Source organism: Lichenostomus cassidix, chromosome 2, assembly GCF_008360975.1.
Source record: "Lichenostomus cassidix isolate B80296 chromosome 2, HeHo_3.0, whole genome shotgun sequence".
NCBI lineage: Eukaryota > Metazoa > Chordata > Aves > Passeriformes > Meliphagidae > Lichenostomus > Lichenostomus cassidix.
Window position 1 is genome coordinate 1 of NC_139482.1, and position 23,185 is coordinate 23,185.

Sequence of the window (23,185 nt, forward strand, 5' to 3'; positions counted from 1 at the left end):
CTGCTCAGTGTTAGCTGGGAAATACCTGTGGGTAAAGAAGGAGATCACACGCAAGTTGGACCATTACAGGTATGTGTTTTACCAGCTCAAACTTGAGTTGTTACACACTTTGGCTGCACACTCTTATTTTTAACTCCTCTTTTCTCTCTTTGTTTAATTTGCCATTTCTCAGATACAAAGCTTTGCAAGACTAGTATAAAATAACATGAATCTTTTTTATTCCTTAGGGGTTTGGAGAAATATTTTGAAACTCCTGCATGTCTAGGGATGTTGTCAATAAGCTAGGACTTGAATACAGAAACCACTCTACAGGCAAATTTGAGTGGCACGTATTCAGGGCTTGGAGCTTTGGCTTCTGCTTCACATGTGACATGAGCTGAGGTCTCTCCTGCCAAGGAGGCCTTGTGTTCCTTGTCCTTGTCACTTCAGGAATTACTTTCTCCAGCCAAAGTTTTTACCGGTTTGCAGCTTCTGATTGAGAAGCATTAACAGTTTGAGAGATTTGACAGTTCTGAGCAGGTGAAGGGTTAAGAATGGGGTGAGCTTGAAGGTCCCTTCCAACCCAGACCATTCAATGATTCATCTGTAATTGTGGGGTTTTGCACTCCGTTCTGGACTTTATTTCATTGAGTCACATGTAGTTTATTTTACAGCAAAAGCTGTGGCTGGTAACCGGCGTATGCCTTAGGGTGAGTTCTCGAGCCAAAGGTGTGCTGTTTTCCCTGAGTTTCTGTTGCAGCCCTTGGTTTTGGATGAGGCACATCTGACCAGCCTGTTCTGCCTTGTCCTGCAGGTGTCCCTGGAGCTTGTGGCCAAGAGCAAAGACTCTGCCTGCACCGCTGCCAGGTCAGCCACGGCCCCAGCTCATGCCAAGAGACATCCCCAGCTGAAACTGCAGGAGCCCAGCAGGACAAGTGGGAATGCAGAAAGCACTGTGTGCACCACAAGAAGCCCTGAGGACTGCCAGGAGCCAGGAGCAGGCAGCAGGGACACAGCACAGCCACCACACACCGTGCCAGCCCCCACAGCCCGGGATGGGGTGGCACACAGAGCCCCAGCCGAGGAGGATGGGTTGTTGCTGCATGTGCTGTTGATGGTGCCTGATGGAAAGGATTTTACTGCTGAAGGCTCTGGGCTCCCCACTTCTTGTAATGTGTATTTAAACTGCAAACTGCTCAGCATTGAGGAGGCAACGAGATCCACTGTCGTCTGGGGCACAACGCAGCCTGCCTTTAATTTTTCTCAGGCAAGTCTCCCATTCTCCATTTCACACTGATTGAAGCATGGTATTCCTCACTGACAAACACATTGCATAGTCAAGTTACTTGTATACGTGGAGAAACGTTTCTGCTTGCCTCTGTCCAATGCACATTGACTTTTGAACTTCTGTCTCTAAAAAGCACAATTCTGTAGACTGGAATAAAGTAGACTTACCAGAATGCTCTGTACTTAGCCAATATTTTCCAGTGTATTCTGTGTACTAATTCTGCTTTAACACTTTCAGGTGATGCCTTTTGCATTGACTTCCAGACACTTGGAGCGGCTGAAGAACAATGTGATGATTATTGAAGCGTGGAACAAGCTGGGAAGCCCTGGCTGTGACAAATTGCTGGGATTAGTGAAACTCCCTCTGCATCAGTTTTACATCTCGTTCAAGTAAACTTTTTCTTTTCCCCACATATTTTGGGTTGGGCAATATCCTAACTCAGAGAAAGAAGTCAGGGATGGCGTGTGGGGTTGTGTGGGAGGGTTCTTAGTTACACTTTATAGCAAAAGGCATTTTTGCCCTGCCAAGCTTCCTATAGCTCTTTCCCGCAGTGAGCAGCGTGTGAGTTACACTGTCCTTGTCCAGAAGTACAGATGGAGTGTGAGAAATGAAGTCACTGTGCTGCATCAGGGTTGGTGGCTGCTTAACTTGTGGTCCTGTGACAGACTAAAACCAGAAGAAATCAAAGTGACTACACAGGAAAATGAAGTGTGGCTTTCCGTCGGTGATTTTCCAAGACTGTGACTGATTGGGTTTGCTCCTAATTAAGTTCTGCAGAGATCCCATAGGGATGCTGTCAGTTTGCACAGCCCAGATGTCAAATAACCTCCAAAACCTTCATGTTTTGTGTTCTTATCTATTGGGATTCTCTGGAGTTCTTTGTTCTTTTTAGTTTTAATCTATTGGCTTCTTGTTCAGTTAAGTAATATACCTGCTTAAAACAGTTTAAATTAGTGGAAATACTGGACAGAGGAGATTCTTCCTAATGCAAAGGATTAATTCCTTTTATTTTGGTCAGACCTAATGACAAGTGGAAATCAGACAGTGCTGGAACTGAATGGCCACTGCTTTGTTAGTTATTACTGTGTCATTTGTATAATTTTTTAGTAATCCACTGTAATTTACTTGTGTATGTCTTAGAATCACCGAACGGTTTGGCTTGGGAGGAACCTTAAAGCCCTTCCAGTCCCACCCCCTGCACTGGGCAGGGACACCTTCCACTAAACCAGATTGCTCCAAGCTCCATCCAACCTGGCCTTGAATAACTCCAGTGTATTATTGGAGATTTTTAGATCTTTCTGGGAGGTTGTCACTGTTCCTTCTTTTCTTCCATCCCCAAAGGCACATAACTGCCTCCTAAAAGTGTAGCGTGGCTACAGGGTGTTAATGGGAGTCTTGTTCCCATTCTTCCCCTCACTCACAGATCTCTAGGGTGGCTCACAGCTAAGGCCCTGTTAGGTTTTGGGAAGGTGTCCTTTGTCATTGCTGAAAATGGCCTCTTGTACTCAGCAGCTCATGGATCTCTGCTCTGTGAAGACTGGATGTAATTGAGACAAATTTCAGAGGAATGGAGATAGATGGTTTTTTATCAGCATTGAAAACCCTGTCTAAAATGAGTTCTGTGTGCTCGTGTTCCTACTCAGATGCTCATTCTGACGCTGAGGCTTTTGTGTTTGTTTTGTTTTTGTTTTGCAGAGATCCCAGGGTTTCCCAGCTGCTCCTGCAGGCTCAGTACCCCGTGGTGTCTGTGGATGGCCACATGCCTGTGGTTGATGTTTCCACCGGCAGCACAAACGGGAGCCTGAGGGTCATCCTGGCAATGGGATCAGCTGCTCAAATAGTGGCACTGCAAAGGCTGAAAACTGAAGAAGGAATGGTACCTCCTGTCACACAACGTCCTCCCCACTCTCTGGACCATCCTCCTACAAAACCCGCAATGGTATTTATTGTTCAGTAAATCTTGAGTCTCGCTGTTAAGGACATGTGGAAAGGGTTTTACCAGTGGGTTCATTAACAGGTGAGTGATCCTCCATCTCTTGATGCTGTAGCAAATTTTGTCATATTCTACATATTCTGCACAGAGTTATATTGTTTATACTCTTTTTTTACCAGCTTTTTCTCACCAGTCCTGACATTATTGCCCTTTCAATTGCCTTGCATATCCACTGCTTCTATCTTCACAAGTCCAGTAAAAAAAAAAAAAAAACCCAGGAAAAATACAGAAAATCTCAATTCTCACAGTCTTATTGGAGAGGTTTTGCCACTACCTTTAAGTTGGATAGGTGGGAACTTTTATGCTTTTTATATGCTTTGCAACAACAACAAAAATTTCTTTCAGGCTTTCTATGTTTCTGTAAACTTTTAGGAGGAAAATGGCAGGTAATTGTTCTGCCCCCCATCTCATGCTTCTTAGCTCCTGATCACATGTCATTGTTTAGGTTGGAAAAGACCTCTATGCTCGTCGAGTCCAGCCACTAACCCAGCTCTGCCAAAGCCACCATTAAACCATGTCACCAAATGTTACACCCACATGGCTTTTAAAAACCTCCACTTCCCTGGGCAGCTTGTTGAAATGTTCCCAGTCTCCTAAAGTCATCCTTTCCGTGTGGCTTCCCTTTTTTTGTTAGCAGGTAGGCCCAAAAGGGGGAGAGCTGATGGAGCATGTGTTTGAGATCCATGTGGAGAGTGTGAAGGGACTCACACCCTTACAGTCCACGGTGTGGGGAGAGGCTGACTGCTACATCCAGTACTATTTCCCAGTTCAGGAGCCTGGTTGTGGTGCACTGCAAGGACCTGGATTGCATGATGGTAAGTTTGTTTCATCATTTTCCCTTATTTAGAGCATTGCTTCTTTAATTAAATATTGTTTAGTCATGTTCTCTCTGCCTAAGTAAGATGGGGCTTTTTTTCCTGAGCTTTCATGCAGCCAATGCTTGTTTTCTTTGGAAAATTTGGCTTAGGCTACGTCACAGTTGGATATTAAGGAAAATATCTTCATCAAAAGAGTTATCAAGCTCTGACACAGCTACCCAGGCCAATGGTGGAGTCACCATCCCTGTAAATGTTCAGAAAGTGTTTGGATATGGCACTTGGGTACATGAATTACTGGTGGCCTTGGCAGTGCTGGGTTAACAGTTGGGCTTGGTGACCTTAGAGGGATTTTCCAACCTCAACAATTCTGTGATTTTCATGGATACACCAACAGAAGAGTTGCTTAGTTTAGATCACTAGGATTGACATAGAATGGTTTGGGTGGGAAGGGACCTTAAAGCCTATCGAGTGCCACCCTGCCTGTCCCCCAGGGACACCTTCCCCTATCCCAGGTTGCTCCTAGCCTCATCCAACCTGGCCCTGGACACTTCCAGAGATGGGGCAGCCACAGCTTCTCTGGGCAATCTGTGCCAGAGCCACCCTCATGGGGAAGAATTTCTTCCCAATATCCAATCTAAACACACCATTTGTCAGATTATAAAAGAGTATTTAAATATTTGCAATGGTAGGAAAGAACACAGTGTTGAGTGTTTTGAAGCACTAACATCTATTCCCACTGAAAAATGACAGTCCATTGTTCCACAGTAAGTCCTGTGGGATTTTTGTAGTGTCTTTTTAGCAGAAGTTCCCAGCCTGTGGCTCACAGGGTCGTGGGGCTGCATGGATTGCTTGTAAAAGCTTTGAACTGAAGCTCAGAAGAGCTTTCTCCTAGAGGATTTTGTTTCCTGTCTATGGGTCCTGCCTCCTGAAGGATTGCAAGCCGAAAAAGGTTGAAAGCCACAATTGCAACTATTTTTAACCAAGTCTGCTCAATTCACAGGCATCACTTTAAAGTCATTTCGAACAGCTACCACTCTGTGGGTCCCTGATCCCATCTTTAATGATGAGCATCATCATTCCCTGTTGGTTCCTGCTGATGTCCCAGTCCAGAGGCTCCTGGTCAGTGCATTTATGGCACCAGGAGCAGCAGGAGGAGGAATCCAGTTTGAAGTCTGGTGCAGGTACAGAACACTATCCTATTCTTTGTAGATAGCACAGCAATACAGGTAGAGATAGATGTGATCCTGAAAAATCTGCAGCTCTGGGATGGCTATTCCGTAATATCATTTTATAGTAGCAGAAAAAAAAAAGTAAGCTCATCAGCATTTGGTGATGAGTATCTGCACTTAAGACGTGAGTCTTTTTCCCCACCGAGAGTCCTAATGAATCCTTTCTTTTTATAATTTACTTAGAAAGTGCTTAGTTTGCTTTCTTCCATCTTTTAATCGGCATAACAATCTAAAAGTAGTGTTTAAATGCTTGACACATTTATGAAATAAATGAAATACATTTAATTTATGAAATTTCATATCATTTATGAAATGAAATAAATGAAATACATTTACTTGAGTTTCTCCCTTAGCTGGGGACACTAATTAGGGTATAAAGACACTCAAATTAAAGTTGACTTCTGTGCAGTTGTGAGGGAAATGCTAAGGCTGTTTTTTTGTGTCTTACCAGGTATTATTACCCAAATGTCAGAGACCAGCTGGTTGCCAAAGGGGCCTTGCCTTTGTCACGGCTCTGTGCCATGGTGACTATGCAGCATCGTGAAGAAGTAGGGATACAAACTTTCACTCTTCCCTTGGTTCCCGGACTGATTCCTCAGAGGAATTTAATCTGCGCTCTTCAGGTGAGGAAGCTTGTGGGCTTTCACTTCATGGGGTAAAATGCGGCTCAGCTGGTGAAACCTCAGAGCAGCACATCAGTGTTGGATGGTGTGTTAGCAAAGGACAAAGGAAATGGCCTCAAGTTGTGCCAGGGAGGATATTAGGGAAATTTCTTCCCCCAAAGGGCTGTCCAGTCCTGGCACAGGCCATGGTAGAGTCCCCATCCCTGGCAGGATTTAACAGCTATGTGGATGTGGCACCTGGGGACAGGGGGTAGTGGTGGCCTTGGCAGTGCTGGAGGAATGGTTGGGACTCCATGATTTTATTGGCCTTTTGCAGCCAAACCAATTCTCTGATTCTGTGTCAAATTTGGCTAAAATAGGCTTTTAAAATAGGCTAAAATTAGCCTAGAAATGGGCTTTTATTTGCTTTCAAGGGAAAAAAAATTATGTATTTGTGTTGGCAACTGAAACCAGCCAGGAGTGGTTTTCCTCCCAGCTTTCACTATCACCATAATGAGTGAAAAATCAGTGATTAAACACGGGCAATCCTCAAACTCCAGAAAAGTTTTCAAAAGCTCTCTCTGTATATTTAACTGCTTTGCTGCTAGTAAGCCTCAGCCTGCAGTCAGGCTTCTCATGAGCTAATCCCATAATGTTGGTATGGTGCAGTTCCTAGGTTTCACCACATGATGGAGACAAAGAGTCACCCCCCTAGTTGGCAGCAGGGTGCAGTTCGTGGGTTTCACCACATGATGGAGACCATGAGTCACCCCCTAGTTGGCAGCAGGGTGCAGTTCGTGGGTTTCACCACAGGAGGGAGACACTGAGCCCGTGTAGTCAGTTGTGGTTTAAGATGCGTAGCTAAATATTGATGATGTTGGCTGTACCTGCAGGAATAGCTGACTGTTTCTTTCCATCCTTTCTTTCTTTTAATCCAGGTTTGCTCGATGTGAGTGTGAGATACCAACGATGCATGAAAGCAGCAGCAGGAATAACTGCTCAATCTGTTTCACTTTCTGTACAAATACACAGGGCAGCTGGTTTGCAAGCAGCAGCCAGGTAAAGCCTAATTTAAAAAGGAGCATTTTTCACTTAAAACAGCTTTATCTAGAGGCAGCAGGCTGAGTCATGAGATTAGAACAAATTTTTACTGGCCAGCTTTCCATCTGCAGAGAACGAGATTCAAAGGGGGTTATGCTCCAAAGTGAAAATAACTTTATAAAGACCATCAGCAGTTATTGTCCCTGAAATTGCAGTACAGGGTGGTAGCATCTGTTCTGCAGATGGATCGAGACTGGAAGGTCATGTTTTCATGCATTTCCACATTTTTCTGCACCAAAGTCTCATATAAAAATTGGCTGATATAAGATGGTACCTATTTGGGCATTGGATCCTGGTATTGCTGGTGCTACTTGAAAGCTAGCTGAGGTTCTTTTCTTGCATTTCGCTGTGAAAACCTCCATAAACTAACTAGGAAATGAAGCATGTCCCTTTCCACCATAAGGCTTCTGCTCCAATTGCATGGTATAAGTCAAGGGAATGGAATGACTCTTCATCCGTCATGTGTATGACCTGAGTAATACCTGGGTCTGGTTTACTTGTAAATTATTCCATTTGTTAATTTCACCTGCTTTTGCTGGTCAGTCCTGATCTGTAAAAATAATTTGGTTTGGCCTTTGGCTTCTTTCTGGAGCAGGTTCTATGGGAAGTTATTCAACAGTACAGTATATTCTTGAAAGTGCTGAGTACTTTCTCAGATAAAAGCACAGCCACCTGTGAGGGACCTTGTGAGTTCCTCTCACCATTTCATATCTGTTCCTAGTACGTTCAGGTGGAAAGAAAATATGAAAATGCTATGCAGCCAGAACCCACATCCATTTTGACTTCATTCACTGTTAGTCCCACCTTTTCAGCTTTACTTTATCATGTTGGTTGCTAGATTCCTCACACGTGAGATTCATTCTCTTCCTTCTTTCTCTTTTTTCACATGTGAAATGAAGAGCTGTGGCCCAGAAGAAGCCCTCTGTGCAGTACTTCTCAGGGGTGGGAGTGAACACTTATGTGTGTGTGCTGCTGCCCTTCCTGCCCCAGGCACAGACACACGGCACAAGAGTTGTGCCCTGTACTTTCTGCCCAGAGTTTGAGCAACACATGGACTTTCTTTGTCATGTCATCGTTCAGAAAAGCAGTGGAGAAGCCTCTTCTCTGGGGGAGCTCTTGCAGTCTGCCAGCATTGTGTTCTCTGTCTATCATCAGAGCACCAAGTCGGGTAAGGACAGCAGGTGTGATTACAAGGACTGAATGCTGGTGCAGAAGTCTCCTTAAGTTTAGCACAGGAAAAGAAATATTCATAGAATAATGGAATACTTTGGGTTGAGACTCACAAAAACCTCCCTGCAATGAGCAGGGCCAGCTTCCAGCAGGTCAGGTTGCTCAGAGCTCCATGCAGCCTGAATTTGACTGTTCCCAGGGAGCTCTGCAGTTGCTAATAGATGTAATTACCTGAACTGTCTTTGGCAGAGACTGTTGCCCTTGTGCAAAGCATTTTTGAGACTCCCAGTGATCAAGATCACCTCTTAAAGGAAAAGATAATGCATTTAAAAGGGTTAGAAGTGTTTTCAAGATGATAGCTGAGCCACTTGCTTTTGAGGCATTAGGTCTTTCTTGCAAAGGAAGTACTCTGAAAGCACCTGCAGCAGCTGTGCCAGCTGCTCTCCAGTCAATCACTTCCAAAGCTTTTTTTTCCAAAAATTTTAAGGTGGGAACTGACCTTAAAGCTCATCTCATTCCAACCCCCTGCCATGGGCAGGGACACCTTCCACTACCCCAGGTTGCTCCAAGCCCTGTCCAGCCTGGCCTTGGACATTTGCAGGGATCCAGGGGCAGCCACAGCTTCTCTGGGCAGCTTGTGCCAGGGCCTCACCACCCTCATGAGGAAGAATTTCTTCCTAATATCTAATCTAAATCACTCCTCTGTTGGTTTAAACCAAATCCCTGCCTTGTCCTGTCAGCTGGCTCAGTTTTGTTGTGACAGAGCATTTCCTCTCCACTGTGAGGATATTTGGTCTCAGGGGTTCCGCAAATTATAAAGTAAAATAATAATTGAAAGCCAAAAGGCTTTCAGGTGAGGTCCCTGGAAGTGTCTACACCACTGTCATTGCTTTGGCTTCATAAAGGGAGACCTTGGCTGAGGGTGGATGCCCACAAGTTGAGAATTCACACACCAGAGCCCCATTCCTGGCTTTGGATCTTTCTCTTTCTCATTGGGTTCTTTTTCTGTGCATACAGCTTGTCACCTGCTGCTGTACTTTGCCATGAGCTGAAACCAAGCTCAGGGCAGAGCTCTCACACCTTGTCCCTTCTCTCCACAGAGCAGGAGTGCAGCAGTGCCCAAAGGCATTCCCTACAGAAGGCCAGATCTCCCCAGGCCCATCCCTGACCTCTCGGAAGAAGAAGCCAAAAGGATTGCCAGGATCTTTTCTGCTCAGATCTCCAAGAAGGAATAGTGCTGGCAAGAGACAATCCACAGCAGAGCTTCCTAAGCCATGGCAAAGGCTGAGTCCTCCAGCAGAGGGGAGGTGGAAGCCACAGCTTTCAGGCTCTGGTTTTAGTTTGCCTGATTGGTCCATTAATTAAAGTCCCCTATTTAGAAGGGCTTAAAGCCTATGGTCACCCAGGGAGCTGCATTTTGCAGGGGCAGGTCCCCAGTGAGTAGCACCCCTGTTGGTAATCCACAAGCTGTTATCTGCTCTCCAGGTAGTCCAGTTTTAGGATTTTTTCCTGTAAAATGGCGCTTTCCAAAAAGGTTGGTGGGCAGCACAATTCTCTGTTTCTACAGGTGCCCAAAGTGCTTGTGTGAACGCAGGCCAAGGGCACTGTAAAATCTGGTGTGTGTGCAAAAGGAGGTGACTAGAAAGAGGAGACGTTTATATTATTTTTGTACACCTTTCAGAGAACAGACTTTGATGCCAGCAGAGCTCAGTTGTTTTTGTACTGCTCCCTTCAGTGCTTGTTTCAATAAAATTCCCCTGGTTTCTCGTCAGCCTGTGCGAAGTGTCCCTGTGCCAGGGCGGGAACCTTTCCTCAACAGGAGACAGGAATCTGTCCCACATGAGCTTCCAAGTGTGAGAAGTGCTGCTGGGAGCTGAGATGTCCGGGAGCACGTGGAAAGGTCACTGCTTTGCTGAGGAATTCTGTATCACTGTGCAGCACAGCCCATGTGGGACGAGTGGCTTCCATTCTGAGCTGCTTTTCCAACCGTGCATGGAATTCAGGATTTCAGCAGCCAAAGGATCAGCATCCCTTTTTTCTCCCACTTCTGCAGTGTTGTTTTTCCCAGGGGACAGCCTGAGTGCGTAAGTCACTGCTGGCACAACTTGCCCTGTGACTGTGGCTCTTCTCCCTGCCCTTGCTGGGTGGGGATGGAAGGCAGAGGCACCCCGTGTCCCCTGGAAGGACAGCAGTGACGTGCAGGCTGCTTTCTCCTGGTAGCAGCCCCAAAATACTCAGGTAGGATCCTAGCTGGGCTGGGATGGCTGTGACAGAGGAGGTGACAGCACTGACCCCTGAGTTTGTCTCGGGCGTGAGGTAAACAAGTCTCTCGCAGTCCCTCCCGGCAGCCCCAGGGCTCTGCCACGCTCCGGAGGGCGTCACGGCTTTGGTGGTGGATTTCACCCCATGGTGCTCCCCAGCTCTGCTCCACGTGAGCCTGGGGAACACGTTCCCCCGGGCAGAGCCAATCCCGCTGGCAGCTCGGCAGCTCTCCGGGATGGATTGTGGCCCCGTGGTCTGCTGGGCAAAGGGATCCGACCTGCCCTGCACAGAGCTGGGCGCTGCACTGCCGCCAGAGCACTCGCTTGTAAAGCCTTGGGGTGAAGGTTTTCTGCATCTCATCCTTCCCAGAGTGGTTTTGGGGTGAAAACCGACATTCCTCCCCAGTCCAGTGCAGGAGGTGTGGGCAGGACCCCCCTCCCCTTGCCTGAGCCCTGGGCGGGGGACAGAGGGCTGAAACAGCCACCTCGTGCCGGGTGCCAGGTGACCCAGTTCCATCAGCTCAAATGCCACCGGGGGAACACTGTTTTGCTGTCAAACACTGTTTCGCTGGGTGCTATATAAGGGTGGGGCCAGGGAAAGGGCTCAGGGCACTGCCTGTGCAAGGCAGCAGCTGAGACACTGTGCCGAGGTCCTTACGGTGAGGCCACGGAGGGACACGGCTCAGGGAAGGTCACTCGGGGGGAGATAATCTCACCCAGTACCTCTGTTATGGCTGTGGTGGGATAAGGAATGGCGGGCACTGGTGAATCCCATGCTGAACAAGCCCTGTGCCTCAGTTTCCCCGGGAGAGAAGCAAGGAGACAGGGAAGGCTGAGAATTTTGGGGTTGTCCAAAGCCATCAAGAGCCACCATGGCACATCATCGCTTCTGCCACCGAATAGGACACCCACGTGAAACTCTGTCCTGATGCACCATCCCGGCTCCTCCACAAACCCCTTCTCTCCTTCCAGTTCCTCTGCCAGCATGGTGGGTCTGAAGCCCCCTGAGGTTCCCCCGACGGCCACCATGAAGTTCGTCAGTGCGGGGATGGCCGGCTGCATCGCTGACCTGTTCACCTTCCCTCTGGACACGGCCAAAGTGCAGCTGCAGCTACGATCCCCCACACCCCAAAACCCTGTGGGCAGAGGCAGCACCCTGTGACACAAGGTGGGCTTCCCCATGCCAGCTCTATTGGTGGCGCTTGGGGAGAGCAGAAGGTGGCGTGACATGGTTGGCACCCCACAGATACAAGGTGAGGTGAAGATCCCCAAGACCACCAACTCTGGGGAGTACCGGGGTGTTCTGGGGACACTGAACACCATGGTGAGGATGGAGGGAGCCCGCAGCCTCTACAGCGGGCTGGTGGCCGGGCCACAGCGCCAGATGGGCTTCAGCTCCATCAGCATCGGGCTGTATGATTCTGTGAAGGAGTTCTACACCCCTAAGGGTGCTGAGCGTGAGTGTCCACAAAGCCCAGACACCCCTGTGCACCCCTTCCCGATGTACAGCCCTCTCCCAGAGGGAGAAACTCACCCTGGTGGGCACAACCCCGAGATGACCCTCTGTGAAGGACCACAGGCCACTCACTGGTGGGGGGTCCCTGCAGGCACAAGAGTCTCAATATCTGCCCCATCCAGACACAAGCCTGGCTGCACGACTCCTGGCTGGCTGCACCACGGGGGCTGTGGCCGTGGCCTGTGCCCAGCCCACCGACGTAGTCAAGGTCCGGTTCCAGGCCAGCAGGGCACTGTCGGGCGGTGCCCGTCGCTACAGCGGCACCGTGGATGCCTATCGCACCGTCGCCAGGGAGGAGGGCATCCGCGGGCTCTGGAGAGGTAGGAGCGAGCAGGGATAGGCGTGGGAAAGGGGTGGGGCGGGAATAGAAATGGGGAAGAGGGATGGGGACAGCAGGGCTGGGGCAGCTGCCCAGAGTGCTCCAGGACTGGACCAGCATTCCCACTGCCACCGCCCTCTGCCCAGGGACGCTGCCCAACATCGCCCGCAACGTCATCATCAGCTGCGGGGAGCTCGTCACCTACGACCTCCTCAAGGAAGCGCTGCTGCGGGCACAGCTCATGACAGGTGAGGATGGCACGGGGGGATGTGCCCAGGTGCCATCCCTGTTCCCGCAGCACCTAACCCCCAGCTCTTCCCCCCCCCCGCTTAGACAACCTCCCGTGCCACTTCGTGGCTGCCTTTGGTGCCGGTTTCTGTGCCACAGTGGTGGCATCACCGGTGGATGTGGTCAAGACACGCTACATGAACGCCAGCCCCGGGCAGTACCACAATGTCCTGAGCTGCCTGCTGGCCTCTACAAGGGGTGAGTCGGGGACACCCACTGGGCACCCCCAAACCTGTGATGACCCCGCGGACCTGCGGGACTGGACCCGAAATATGCCAAACCACATGCTGGGCTCTGGGGATGGGGATGGGAATCTGGGGATGGGGATGTCCCCATCATGTCCCCTTCAGCACTACTTTTCCATGCACAGCTTCGTCCCGTCCTTCCTGCGGCTGGACTCCTGGAATGTGGTGATGTTCGTGTCGTACGAGCAGCTGCAGCGTGCCATGGCGTTAGCTTGGCCAGCTGGGGACTGAGCCCTCTGGCCACTCTGGCTGGCCCAGCCAGGCTCAGCATCAATTATATTAGTTACCAAAGAGCCAGGGAGCAGCAGAGCCGCACGCTCGAGGAGGAACTGGAGAGACGGCAGGAGAAAGGACACTGTTGGAGGAGAAACAAGGCAGAATGGAGATTTTCAGAGGAGAGTTTTAAGAGACAAAGGGAAAAGTGTTTTTGGCTTTCCAGCTGGGAAGAGCAGCACTTCCCAAGGGCAGTGGTGTGGGCAGGTGGGACCAAGCTAAGGGCCAGGGAATGCAGCGATTCCTGTTATTCCTATCTGGCACTTCCAATAAACCACCCCTACGGGGTCTGATCACAGCATGGCTCAGAGTTTCTTTACATTTTTGTGTCATTGTCCCAGCCCTACACAGCTGCTGCCCTCGGAAGGGGCGGCACGGCGGCGGCGCAGGCGGTCCGGCAGGGCGGAGCCCCGGCTCAGGCGCGGCACCGGAGGCTGCGGCTCTGCTCTGCCCACTTCCCGCGGGGCGCAGCACGGAGCTCGCCGTCCTGCTGCCGCCCTGCTCCTGCCGTGCCGGGGCAGCCGAGCCAGGAACGAGCTGTCCTGAGCCAGCGATGGCGAAAATCCGCTTGGCTCGGGCGGCAGCGCTGGGAAGGAGCGAACGGTGGCCGCAGGTGAGCGGAGGGGCGAGAGCGCGGCGCGGGCGTCACCTGGGTCGGGTGGGACCCGCGGGGGACGCGCGTCCTTTTGGCAGCGATAGCTGGGACCCAAGTGCTGTGGGGGACGAGTTTGTCCCGGGCCTTGAGGCTCTCTGGGATCGAGTTTCATGGAACATATCTCGTACCGCGTTCCCAGCTGCTATGCTGCCATGACAAGGTGTTATGGGATGGGCTGAGCTGCGTTTCCCGGGAAGCAGCGGGCTGGGTGTCCCTGTCCCCACTGCCATGGGGCGCAGAGAGAAGCTGCTCCTGCGGCTACGGCCGAGGGTCAGTGGGGAAAACTGAACAGTCCTGATGGAAACCGAGGGGAAAAGAAGTTTTGCTTTGTTTTGGACTTAACATTCCCCCCCTGAGCCCACCTGATCTGTGTGTTTTGCCTTAGGAATAAGAAACAGGAGAGAATAGGGAAAATGGGGAGGAAGACAATTTCTTATCCCCCAAGGGACGAGTTTATTTATGTTTATTTCCTGACCCACCTGGAACGATTTCTGTCTCAGGAGGCACCTGGGAGGCTCCTTTTGAGTCCCAGGCAGGGCTATTGCCATAAAACGGGTAAAGGAGGAGGGGGGAGAGGAACAGTGCTACCTTGGGAATTTGTACGTGGGAACAGCCATTGATTTCCTGACGTGAGTCCTGGAAGCTGAACAGAGAGTCTGGGAAATGGGAATACTGCCTCAGCTTGGATGAATGTGAGGATATCCAGCTCTTCCTTAGGGCCTGGAGCATGGCAGGTTGCAGAGCTTGTGTTAAATCTTGTTTAAACCCTTGTAGCATGACGATGTAAGAAAACAGAAACGTTCGGGGAAATAACGTAACAACGTCTATTGCTGGCATAGGCGCCAGCTGTGTTTATTTAAAGATCCAGCCTGATGGACGTTTTGTCGAGCCACTCTGAGGGCAATGTCCATAAAGCTTTGTTAAGCCCTTGTGGGAAGTTTTACCGAGGATGTTGTTACAAGGTAAATGCCCTTTGTGCAGATGTTGTCCCGTGGATCTTGTAGCGAGGGATCCGATACTTTGTGTGGAATGTGTTACTGTGGATGTCACAACTGCCTGGGCTTTTATGTGGCAACTTTTATGGAGGCTATTGTTACAAGGTAAATAGTCCTTTTTGTGGGAAGTTTTACCTTCGTGTCAGAATGCCTTGGGAATGCTCGGGAATGCGGCGTGGGAGGTTTTACCTCTGAAATGGGTCCCGTTTGGGTGTAAAACACGCGGTTTTGAGTGGTTTGTTCAACCTGACTGGAACAGCAAAGCTGGGCTTTGCTCCTTAAATGCCACAACAGCTGGGTTTGAGTTCCATCAGCCAGAGGAGGGAACGAGCCCGGGTGCCAAGCACCCTGGGGGCACTGGAGAGGTGTTCGCACCTTATCTCTTGTCATTTGCATGATGCGCTTCTCCCTTTGATCAGAGAAGGCAGACAAGGAAGCAGGAGGGGAGCTCGTTTTTTTCTGTGAACTCCAGGCTTGGGGCAGCTGCAGAGCAGTTTGGTTTCAAATATTCCTACCAAACACAGTCTGCTTGTACCTCTTTTGGACACTTTGGGATCCTTCTGTGCCACTCCTCCTCTGATGCTTTACCTGCGAGGTGTGGGCTCAGAAACCCCTGCCCCTACTGCATGAACTTTTACACGTAACAATTTCTTTTCGTAGAATAGACATCAGGTGGAATGAAAATCTATTCTGTGTAGAAAATCTATGGAAGACAGGGGTTGGTACACTAGCTGATGGTTGTCTTGGGCTTTTCTTATTCCTTTCTTTAACTTGTTCTTAAGAGGACCCCTAAACCAGAAAATGGAGTATTATGGGGGAGAAAACTTGTTTTTCATTTTTTAAAGTATTGCTATGGATTTTAGTATGTCAAGTGACACCACCGAAATAGAATAGGAATAATTGAGCTTCAGGATTCTGCACTTAATTATTTTAATGTCTTTGTGTGGGTGCAGGAAATGCCAAATCCCAAAGCAATTCTATGTCTGTAACATGAAGTGCAACATCTTTAGAGCCATGTCCTCAGTGTGGGCTTTTCACATGGATGCAAATGGTCTAAAGGCCTTTCTTTTGTCCTGAAAGCAAAAAGAAAACTGCCACAAGCAGGCTTTGATTGTATTTCTGAGATTTCAATTTGCCATTGGATTCTCCCCTCAAATCTTCTCTCAGAGAAGAGGGGCTCTGACCCCAGGGCCATGCAAGGTGTCTGTCGCTTCGATAAATGGGAATTAAATTTGCCAAGTCTGTCAGGAAAGCAAAAACATCCTGGGATTTGTTTGGCCACAGATGGAACATGAAGGTGGCCATAGCAGTAGTGGCTGTGGGTGTTGATAGTTTTGGGTTGTGTGGTGTCTCTGGTCCCTCAGAAGTCAGGGCAAGGCTGAAGGAAGGAGAGAAGCTGCCACAGCTGCAGCTGAGGACAATATTGGCTGCTTCTAACTGCTTGGTCCAGAACTGGGAGAACAGCTTTTCTCCTTCTTTCTGTCCATCACTGGGCAGAATATTCAGATGCTGCTTCACTGAGCTCTCTGTTTTGTGGTTTGTTGTTTGATTGAGGTTTTTTCTGGCTTTTTGGTGTATTTCTGAGTGGTACAGTGAGGAGCAAGTTGCTGGCTTACATGATTTCTGACTGACACATTGCACACATGGACATACGTGCGTGCATATGCTTCATGACAAATCCAGATGTGATATGGAAATCCTGAGTGAGGATTTCCAGCTTTGGCTACATGTGACAAGCTTCTGAAAAATCGTAGTAGCCAAACAATAGGTGTTTGTATCGTGTGTGGAGAGGGAGGTGTTTAGATCTGGGGACCACTCAGCTCGCTGCGCGCCGCAGCCATCCCTGAAGTAGTGAACCTGAGCAGTTTTTGGTGATTACAAGTGATAGCTCTTTAACAAACTTAACAGAATGCAAAGTGGTTTTTGAAATGGCCTGAGTGTGTTTGGGTAGCTTTGTACTCTAGACAGCGCATTTGTTAGAGCGGCAGAAATGGTTTTTTGCCTGGAAGTGTGTCACAATAATCAACATTCCTTGCGTAAGAATTAATTGGCCTTCATTATTTTACCTTTTTTTTTTGTCTGTATAGGTAGTGCATTGTTTGGGGAAAGTATTTGGATAAATAAATGGTGTGTTTAAGTATTTCCTTCCTAGAGGTGTGCCTTTTTATTTTGTTATGGATCCCATGGACAGGACAGAGCAGTGTCTGAGGGACAGGGACTGATTTAATTTGGAGCAATTCTAGCCCAGGACAGCTGTGTGACCTGACTGCCTGTGTGGCTGGAAGGACTTGCTGCACCCCCTGGCCAGAATCAAGTAATCCCTGACTTGCAAAGCCTGCAAAGAAGGTGTTGGAGGATTTCCTTTACTCTGAAGGTTTTGGTGGCAATTTTTAGTGACCTGGAAGGGGCGATGCTTTTGATGCTCCACAGATTCAAGGGACCAGGAGGAGCCTCAGCATGTGCTCTGAAGGGGTTTTGGGGAGGTCCTTCGATCCTCTGGATCTGGTGAGCTCAAGGCAAGATCCCCTTGATTGTATGAAGGCATTGCTGAGGGTGTAAAAAGTGTAACTAGCCATGAGCTGTGGTGGAAATTGGAAATAATTATTAATTAGACCGCAGAGAAGTCTTCTGAAACCTTTCCCCTTTCCTGCCCTCTGCTGGTAGATCTTCTCTTTCTGCCTTTAAGTTTACAGCTCACAGTTCCCCGATGTCATTCCCCCTGCCTGAATTGCTTGCAGCTCCTAGCTGGGAAAAACCAGGAGGGATAATTTAGGGGGGACAGAGGTGACATTTTTAGCTGGATTTTTCTAATTATTCTAAATTTTTTTCTAATTCCCCAGTGAGAAAAACAGGAGCTCACAGCCACTAAGGCCTGACAGTTCCCTGCAGCGAGAGCTCAGCACATATCCACAGAGGCAAGTCCAGCACCTGAAAGAGAAAAAAAACAAGAAGAAAAAGGTGATGTAAATTGCTTCCACATTATTTCAAGTTCTTAAAGCCAACCTAACCTTTGGTCTTGATTGTGGCTGGGTGAATGGTGAGCAGTGGGCACAGGTGATGTCATTCATGTAGCTGAAAACCTGGGCTAACTGAGAGGGACACAAGAACTCTTTCTGTAACGGAAGAAGAAAATGTGAGGAGACATCAAGGGGAGTGAGGTGGCATTTCTGAGGGAATTTCTGAGGTGAAGGCAAATCCAAAGCCAACCCTGCTTGACCTCTAAATTCCAGGATAAGTTTTCTAAGCTGCCAAATGAGGGATTTAAAATACATAAAAATGAAACCAAGAGCATTAATGAGATTCCTGGGAATCACTTTGCCATGTTGGCATAGAATTTTTAAAAGAGTGTTGAGCTTTCGTTGACAACAATGTATTTCTTTACTTGGATTATTCACTGTTTGAGGTTTGGTGCTTATTTGGATTTTAAAGCCTTCATGGTGACTCTGACACTGCTCAGGAGCTGGTAGGAAAAGCGGAGTCAGAGGTCCTGGCAGATGCAAGGTTTCCTCCACAGTAGATTGTGGAGGAATTGTTTGGGACTTGGATTGTCCCTCTGGGTGATGCCAGTTGTTGTCATTTGTGTAATTCCACACATTTGACTCCCAAAATTTCCCAATCTAGGGGCTTTAGCTGACAGGGCAGCACAAAGATTGTTCTCTGTGTGGTGCCCAGATTTGTGTTTCAGGATCAGCTTTGATTGTTTATGTGAATTATATCCTTAGCCCTGAATTCCCTGCTGAATTCCTGCTGGAATAACCTCCCAGTGCCCCATGGAGCGTGGATATTTCCATGCAGAGCTGCTGCTTTAATGCCAGCCGAGTCTGGAGCCAGCAGAGGTTCCAAGGAAACTCAGTGGGACTGGGACAAGGACAGGTTTGTATTCCACAGAATTTACTGTTTATGGGTCCCCAGGCTGGAAGGGAAGGCATTGGGGGTGGGTGGGACATACCTGACAGGGGTGTAGGAACTCCTGGAATTGCTGCCTGAGCCCCTCTGCAAACACAGCGTGCCAAATTCCCAGGTGCCAGCTGTTCCTTGGGGTATTTTGGGGGTGTCAGTGGGGTCTGCCTGGGGTGAAGCATCTCCAGGTACCTGTTCAGAGCAGCCCATGGCCGAGGAGCCGCAGGCAGCCCTTTATCCGTGTCCGTCAGAGCGCTGCCCGGGCATCCCAGCGCCCAACCCCGGGACGTGTGTTCCGCATGCTGCGTGCCACAGGCAGGACCCTGCAGGCACAGCTCCTCCCCTGGAAATATGAAGGACAAGAGGTGCTGGTCCCCCTTCTGTGGCTCCCGACCTTCTCCCGCCCTGCATTCCCAGCCAGCTAGGACACGAGGACGAAACACCGAGGAACATTCCTGGCAGTGAGCAGGAGTTCCCGAGGGCTCTGTCTAGCTCTGGGTCTGAAAAGCAGCCCCAGCCTCAGCAGCTGCTGTCATTTAGGGCTGAAACACTCACCTGCAGGAAACTCCCCTCTGCAGGTGGGACCAGCTCTGACACTCTCCAGAAGCACTTCTGCCAATGGACCAAGTGAACCCTCAGGACTCGTCTTGCTTATTTCTCCCTGTAAAGGCACATTGCATGACCACCTTGACAGCTGCTGGGTAAATCCTGGAAGGGGCAGGAAATCAAGGTTATTGGAAAAGTTTTGTGCTGTCATGTCAGGTGCTAGCCAGGTCTGCCCTAGAGCCATGCCAGGGCTGGCGTGTAAAGCAGCATTAGCGCAGAAGAAGGAGCTGTGTTTCCATAGGAATTACCTTGCTGGCACCAACCATTTGCATTCCAAGAAGTCATCCCCATGCTCCTGAGATTGGCTCAGGTGGCTGGAGTTGAGTGCTGACAGAGCCAAGGTGGTGAGTTCAAGCCCCAAATGGGCCAGCCATTTGAGAGGTGGATTTGAGGATCCCTCTCAACCTCAGAATATCCTGTGACCTAGAAATGAAGAAGAAAAACTTCAGCTGCATTTTCAAAGCAGGTTTTGCCATTGCAGAGTGTGAGCTGCAAGGAAAGGGGAGGGGGAGCATCAAGCCTCACCTGGCAGGTATTGGAGGAAAGGCCAGAGCCGAACAGTACCTGGAGCCCCAGCCACAGCTGGAGCAGCAGCGCCGAACTCAGCCACAGCTCCCGGCGTCTGGGAGATCCCAGGGTCTGCATGGAGAGAGTGCCCCTGCCGCGGCTGGATCCAGCACCAATACAGCGTCTGCAGGATGAAATCGCCGCCGTTCTCCCGTGCACGGCTACCGGCAGAGCCCCGGCTCCCCGCGGCCCCAGCGGGACCGTGCCCGTAGCCCCGGTGGGGCTGCAGCCGGAGCAGGAGCGGCAGCGCCGAGGTCGGCCCCAGAGCCTTTCCCGGAGCGGCTCCTGCTGCCCGCGGCGATCCCGGGGGCGATTCTGGTCCCGACCACGGCCCCAGTCCTGCCCCGGTCCTTCAGCCCCGGGACCCGCACCCCGCCCGCCCGGGGAGAGGTGGTGCACCCAGCAGACACCGACAGGACCCGAATCCCCGGGTCCCGATCCCGATCCCAGTCCCGGATCCCACCTTAGCACCTCAGGTCCTGCGCAGCTCCCGGAGCGACGATCTCGCTGTATCCCGAGATGAGCATCCTCCGCACGAAACGGAGCAGGCGTGAATGCGCCGGGATTTATGGGCGGGGCGGGGCGGGGCGGGGCGGGGCGGGGCGGGGCCGGCACAGGTGTGGAAGGTGAGGCCGGCACAGGTGTGGAAGGTGGGGCCGGCACAGGTGTGGAAGGTGGGGCCGGCACAGGTGCGCGGGGCCCCAGAGCGCCTGCGCGGGGCGGGGCCGAGACGATTTAAACCCCGGGAAGTGGGTCAGTCGCCATTTGCCCCTCGGCGCTCGGCGGGGGAGGTTGCTGCCGGGCCGGGCTCTATATCTCTTTTCTTCTGTGCCTCTTTTCTTCTAATACTTCCCTTCTTCTATACTTCTCTTCTCCTATACCTCTCGTTTCTCCCCCCTTTCCTCCCCTCCCCTACCCCCTACTCCCTCCCCCCCCCAACCCCCCCCCTCCCTCTCCCCCCTAGCCCTCCCCTCCCTCCCCCCGGGCCGTCTCCCCCGGCCCCCCATCCCTATCCCCCTACACAGCCCAGCGCTACCCTACGCTTCCATCCTCCCTCTCCTCCTTCCACCATTCCTTCCCCCCACACCCCGGCTGCCCCCTGTCCCTGCTCCCCTTCCCCCCCTTCCCCTCACCTGCCCGCAATTATCCCTCTCCTACCTCCACCCTTCCTTCCCCCTCCCCGCACTGCGGCTCCCCGTGCCCCTTCTCCATGCCACCTTCCCCCTCCTTCTCCCCCACCTGCCTTCGATCCTCCCCGTCCTTCCTTCTCCCCCCACACCTCCCTCTGCCCACTCCCCCCGCACACTCCGAGCCCCCCACCCACCCCGACAACCCCGCTGCTCCCCTATTCCCGTCCTCCATCCCCCCTCTCTCTTTCCCCCGCAGCCGCGGGGCTGGGGGCGCCGGGGAATAATAAAGCCCAGAGGGCCGGAGCCCGGCGCCCCCCTCCCTCCCTGGAACCCCCACACGGGGCCGGGCCCGCTCGGCGGGTCCCCCCATGCAGTTCACAAGCACCGCCCGACACCGCCGGGGCTCCGGCTTCCCCCACCTCACACTGGGGCTCCCCGGGAGGGTCGGGGCTGGGGGTTAGGGGGGGCCCCCTCCTTAGGAGGGGGTCCCGGGGGGCGGAGAGAGGGGGCCCTCCGGAGGAGGGGGTCCTGGGGAGGGGAGGGCCTCCCTCCGGGGGAGGGGGCCCCGGGGGGTTGGGGTGGCCCTCCGAGGAGGGGGTCCGGGGGAGGGGGGGGGCGGGAGGAGGGGGGGAACTTCCCCCCCCTCCAGGCCCCGCCTCCTCCCCCGGACCCCCTCCTCCGGAGGGGGCTCACCCCGGCCCCCTCCCCGGGGACCCCCCTCCCCCGGAGGGGGCCCTGGGGGAGGAGGAGGGGTCACGTCACTCTGTTCCGTGAATACACATCTCTAGAGATCGCCAGTCAAACGAACGCACTCCCCCCTCTGCCCCCGGGCCCCGGTCCGGGGGAGGGGGTCCCGGGGAGGGGGCCGGGGTGGGTCCCCTCCGGAGGAGGAGGTCCGGAGGAGGGGGCGGGGACTGGAGGGGGGGGAAGTCCCCCCCCTCCCGCCCCCCCGGACCCCTCCCTCCGGAGGGGGCCCACCCCAACCCCCCGGGACCCCCTCCCCGGAGGGGGCCCACCCCCCGGGCCCCCTCCTCCGGAGGGGCCCCTCCCTCCCCCCACCCCCCCGCCCCCCCGGGACCCCCTCCTAAGGAGGGGGCCCCCCCTAACCCCCAGCCCCGACCCTCCCGGGGAGCCCCAGTGTGATGTGGGGGAAGCCGGAGCCCCGGCGGTGTCGGGCGGTGCTTGTGAACTGCATGGGGGGACCCGCCGAGCGGGCCCGGCCCCGTGTGGGGGTTCCAGGGAGGGAGGGGGGCGCCGGGCTCCGGCCCTCTGGGCTTTATTATTCCCCGGCGCCCCCAGCCCCGCGGCTGCGAAGGAAAAGATGGAGAGAGGGGGATGGAGGAAGGGAATAGGGGGCAGAGAGGGTGGTCAGGGTGGGACAAGGACGAAGGCAGGTGGGGAGAGAAGGAGAGGGGAGGACGGGGAATGAGGAGGAATAGCAGAAGATTAGGATGGGTAGGGAGAGGGGTCAGGGTGCGGAGTGAAACGGGAAGGGACCAGAAAGGTCGGGTCGGGGAAGAAGGACGGGTGGACAGAGGAGGGAGAGTAAAAGGGGTAGAGGAGTAGGGACAGGAGAGGACGGAGGGGTGGGGGCGGTCGTGTTTGGGGAAAGAAGAGAAGGTTTGAGGGGAGAGGGAAGGGGAGGAAGAAGGGGAATAGGGAGAAGAGGACGGAGGGGTGGGGGGGGTCGTGTTTGGGCAAAGAAGGGAAGGGGAGAGAGAAGGGAAGAGGGAGGAAGAGGGAGGAAGAAGGGGAATAGGTAGAAGAGGAAGGAGGGGTGGGGGTTCGTGTTTGGAGAAAGAAGGGAAGGTTTGAGGAGAGAGGGAAGAGGGAGGAAGAAGGGGAATAGGTAGAAGAGGAAGAAGAGGGGGGCAGAGGGGGAGGCAGAAGCGGGGAGCGCGGACAGGGAGCTCCTGCCCGCACCTTGCTCTCGGTGAGCAAATGGCGGCTGAGGCGATGCCTGGGGTTTAAATCACCTCGGCCCCGCCCCGCGCAGCCGCACCGGAGACCCGCACACCTGAGCCAGGTCCGGGCCCCGCCCCGCGCAGCCGCACTGCGACCCCGCACACCTGAGCCTGGTCCGGGCCCTGAAGCCCCTGAAGCCGCGCCCCCCGTGCCGCCCGGCCCCGCCTGTCACCGCCCCGGCCCCGCCTGTCACCGCCCCGGCCCCGCCTGTCACCGCCCGGCACAGCCCCGTCTGTCACCGCCCCGGCCCCGCCTGGCACAGCCCCGGCCCCGTCTGTCACCGCC

General features: G+C 52.4%; 2 protein-coding genes and 1 long non-coding RNA gene across 4 annotated transcripts; all 3 read left to right on the forward strand.

Annotated features, from left to right (window-relative positions):
- Nucleotides 1–794: 794 nt before the first annotated feature.
- On the forward strand, nucleotides 795–5,868 carry LOC146440611 (uncharacterized). The gene is made up of 5 exons (XR_014849624.1): nucleotides 795–1,246; nucleotides 1,505–1,656; nucleotides 2,963–3,206; nucleotides 3,895–5,259; nucleotides 5,759–5,868. It is a non-coding gene; the product is annotated as an uncharacterized LOC146440611 (long non-coding RNA).
- A 4,174-nt stretch (nucleotides 5,869–10,042) lies between these two features.
- Nucleotides 10,043–13,380, forward strand: LOC146440612 (putative mitochondrial transporter UCP3). 2 transcript variants are annotated; one of them, XM_085049938.1, is made up of 7 exons: nucleotides 10,043–10,264; nucleotides 11,414–11,579; nucleotides 11,688–11,898; nucleotides 12,080–12,277; nucleotides 12,423–12,524; nucleotides 12,610–12,784; nucleotides 12,935–13,380. In XM_085049938.1, the coding sequence occupies exons 1-7, from the start codon at nucleotides 10,059–10,061 to the stop codon at nucleotides 13,038–13,040; spliced, it is 1,164 nt and encodes a 387-aa protein (XP_084906064.1). In that variant the 5' UTR covers nucleotides 10,043–10,058; the 3' UTR covers nucleotides 13,041–13,380. The 2 variants fall into 2 exon arrangements, with proteins under 2 accessions (XP_084906064.1, XP_084906062.1); XM_085049936.1 differs by lacking the exons at nucleotides 10,043–10,264; nucleotides 11,414–11,579 and having other exon boundaries at nucleotides 11,633–12,277; nucleotides 12,610–12,762.
- LOC146440613 (uncharacterized) lies at nucleotides 13,189–21,338 on the forward strand. The gene is made up of 6 exons (XM_085053923.1): nucleotides 13,189–13,208; nucleotides 13,249–13,279; nucleotides 13,382–13,695; nucleotides 17,573–17,690; nucleotides 19,720–20,422; nucleotides 20,471–21,338. Exons 1-5 carry the CDS (start codon nucleotides 13,189–13,191, stop codon nucleotides 20,326–20,328), a joined length of 1,092 nt encoding a protein of 363 aa, XP_084910049.1. The 3' UTR covers nucleotides 20,329–20,422; nucleotides 20,471–21,338.
- Nucleotides 21,339–23,185: the final 1,847 nt, after the last annotated feature.

Coding starts and splice junctions, on each gene's coding strand:
- LOC146440612 (XM_085049938.1), top strand. CDS start 10,059: ATGTCCGGGAGCACGTGGAAAGGTCACTGCTTTGCTGAGGAATTCTGT. Junction 10,265..11,413: donor CCAGGGGACAGCCTGAGTGC/GTAAGTCACTGC, acceptor CTCTCCTTCCAG/TTCCTCTGCCAGCATGGTGG. Junction 11,899..12,079: donor CACCCCTAAGGGTGCTGAGC/GTGAGTGTCCAC, acceptor TGCCCCATCCAG/ACACAAGCCTGGCTGCACGA.
- LOC146440613 (XM_085053923.1), top strand. CDS start 13,189: ATGGAGATTTTCAGAGGAGA. Junction 13,280..13,381: donor AGCACTTCCCAAGGGCAGTG/GTGTGGGCAGGT, acceptor GTCTGATCACAG/CATGGCTCAGAGTTTCTTTA. Junction 17,691..19,719: donor AAAAAAACAAGAAGAAAAAG/GTGATGTAAATT, acceptor TTGCCATTGCAG/AGTGTGAGCTGCAAGGAAAG.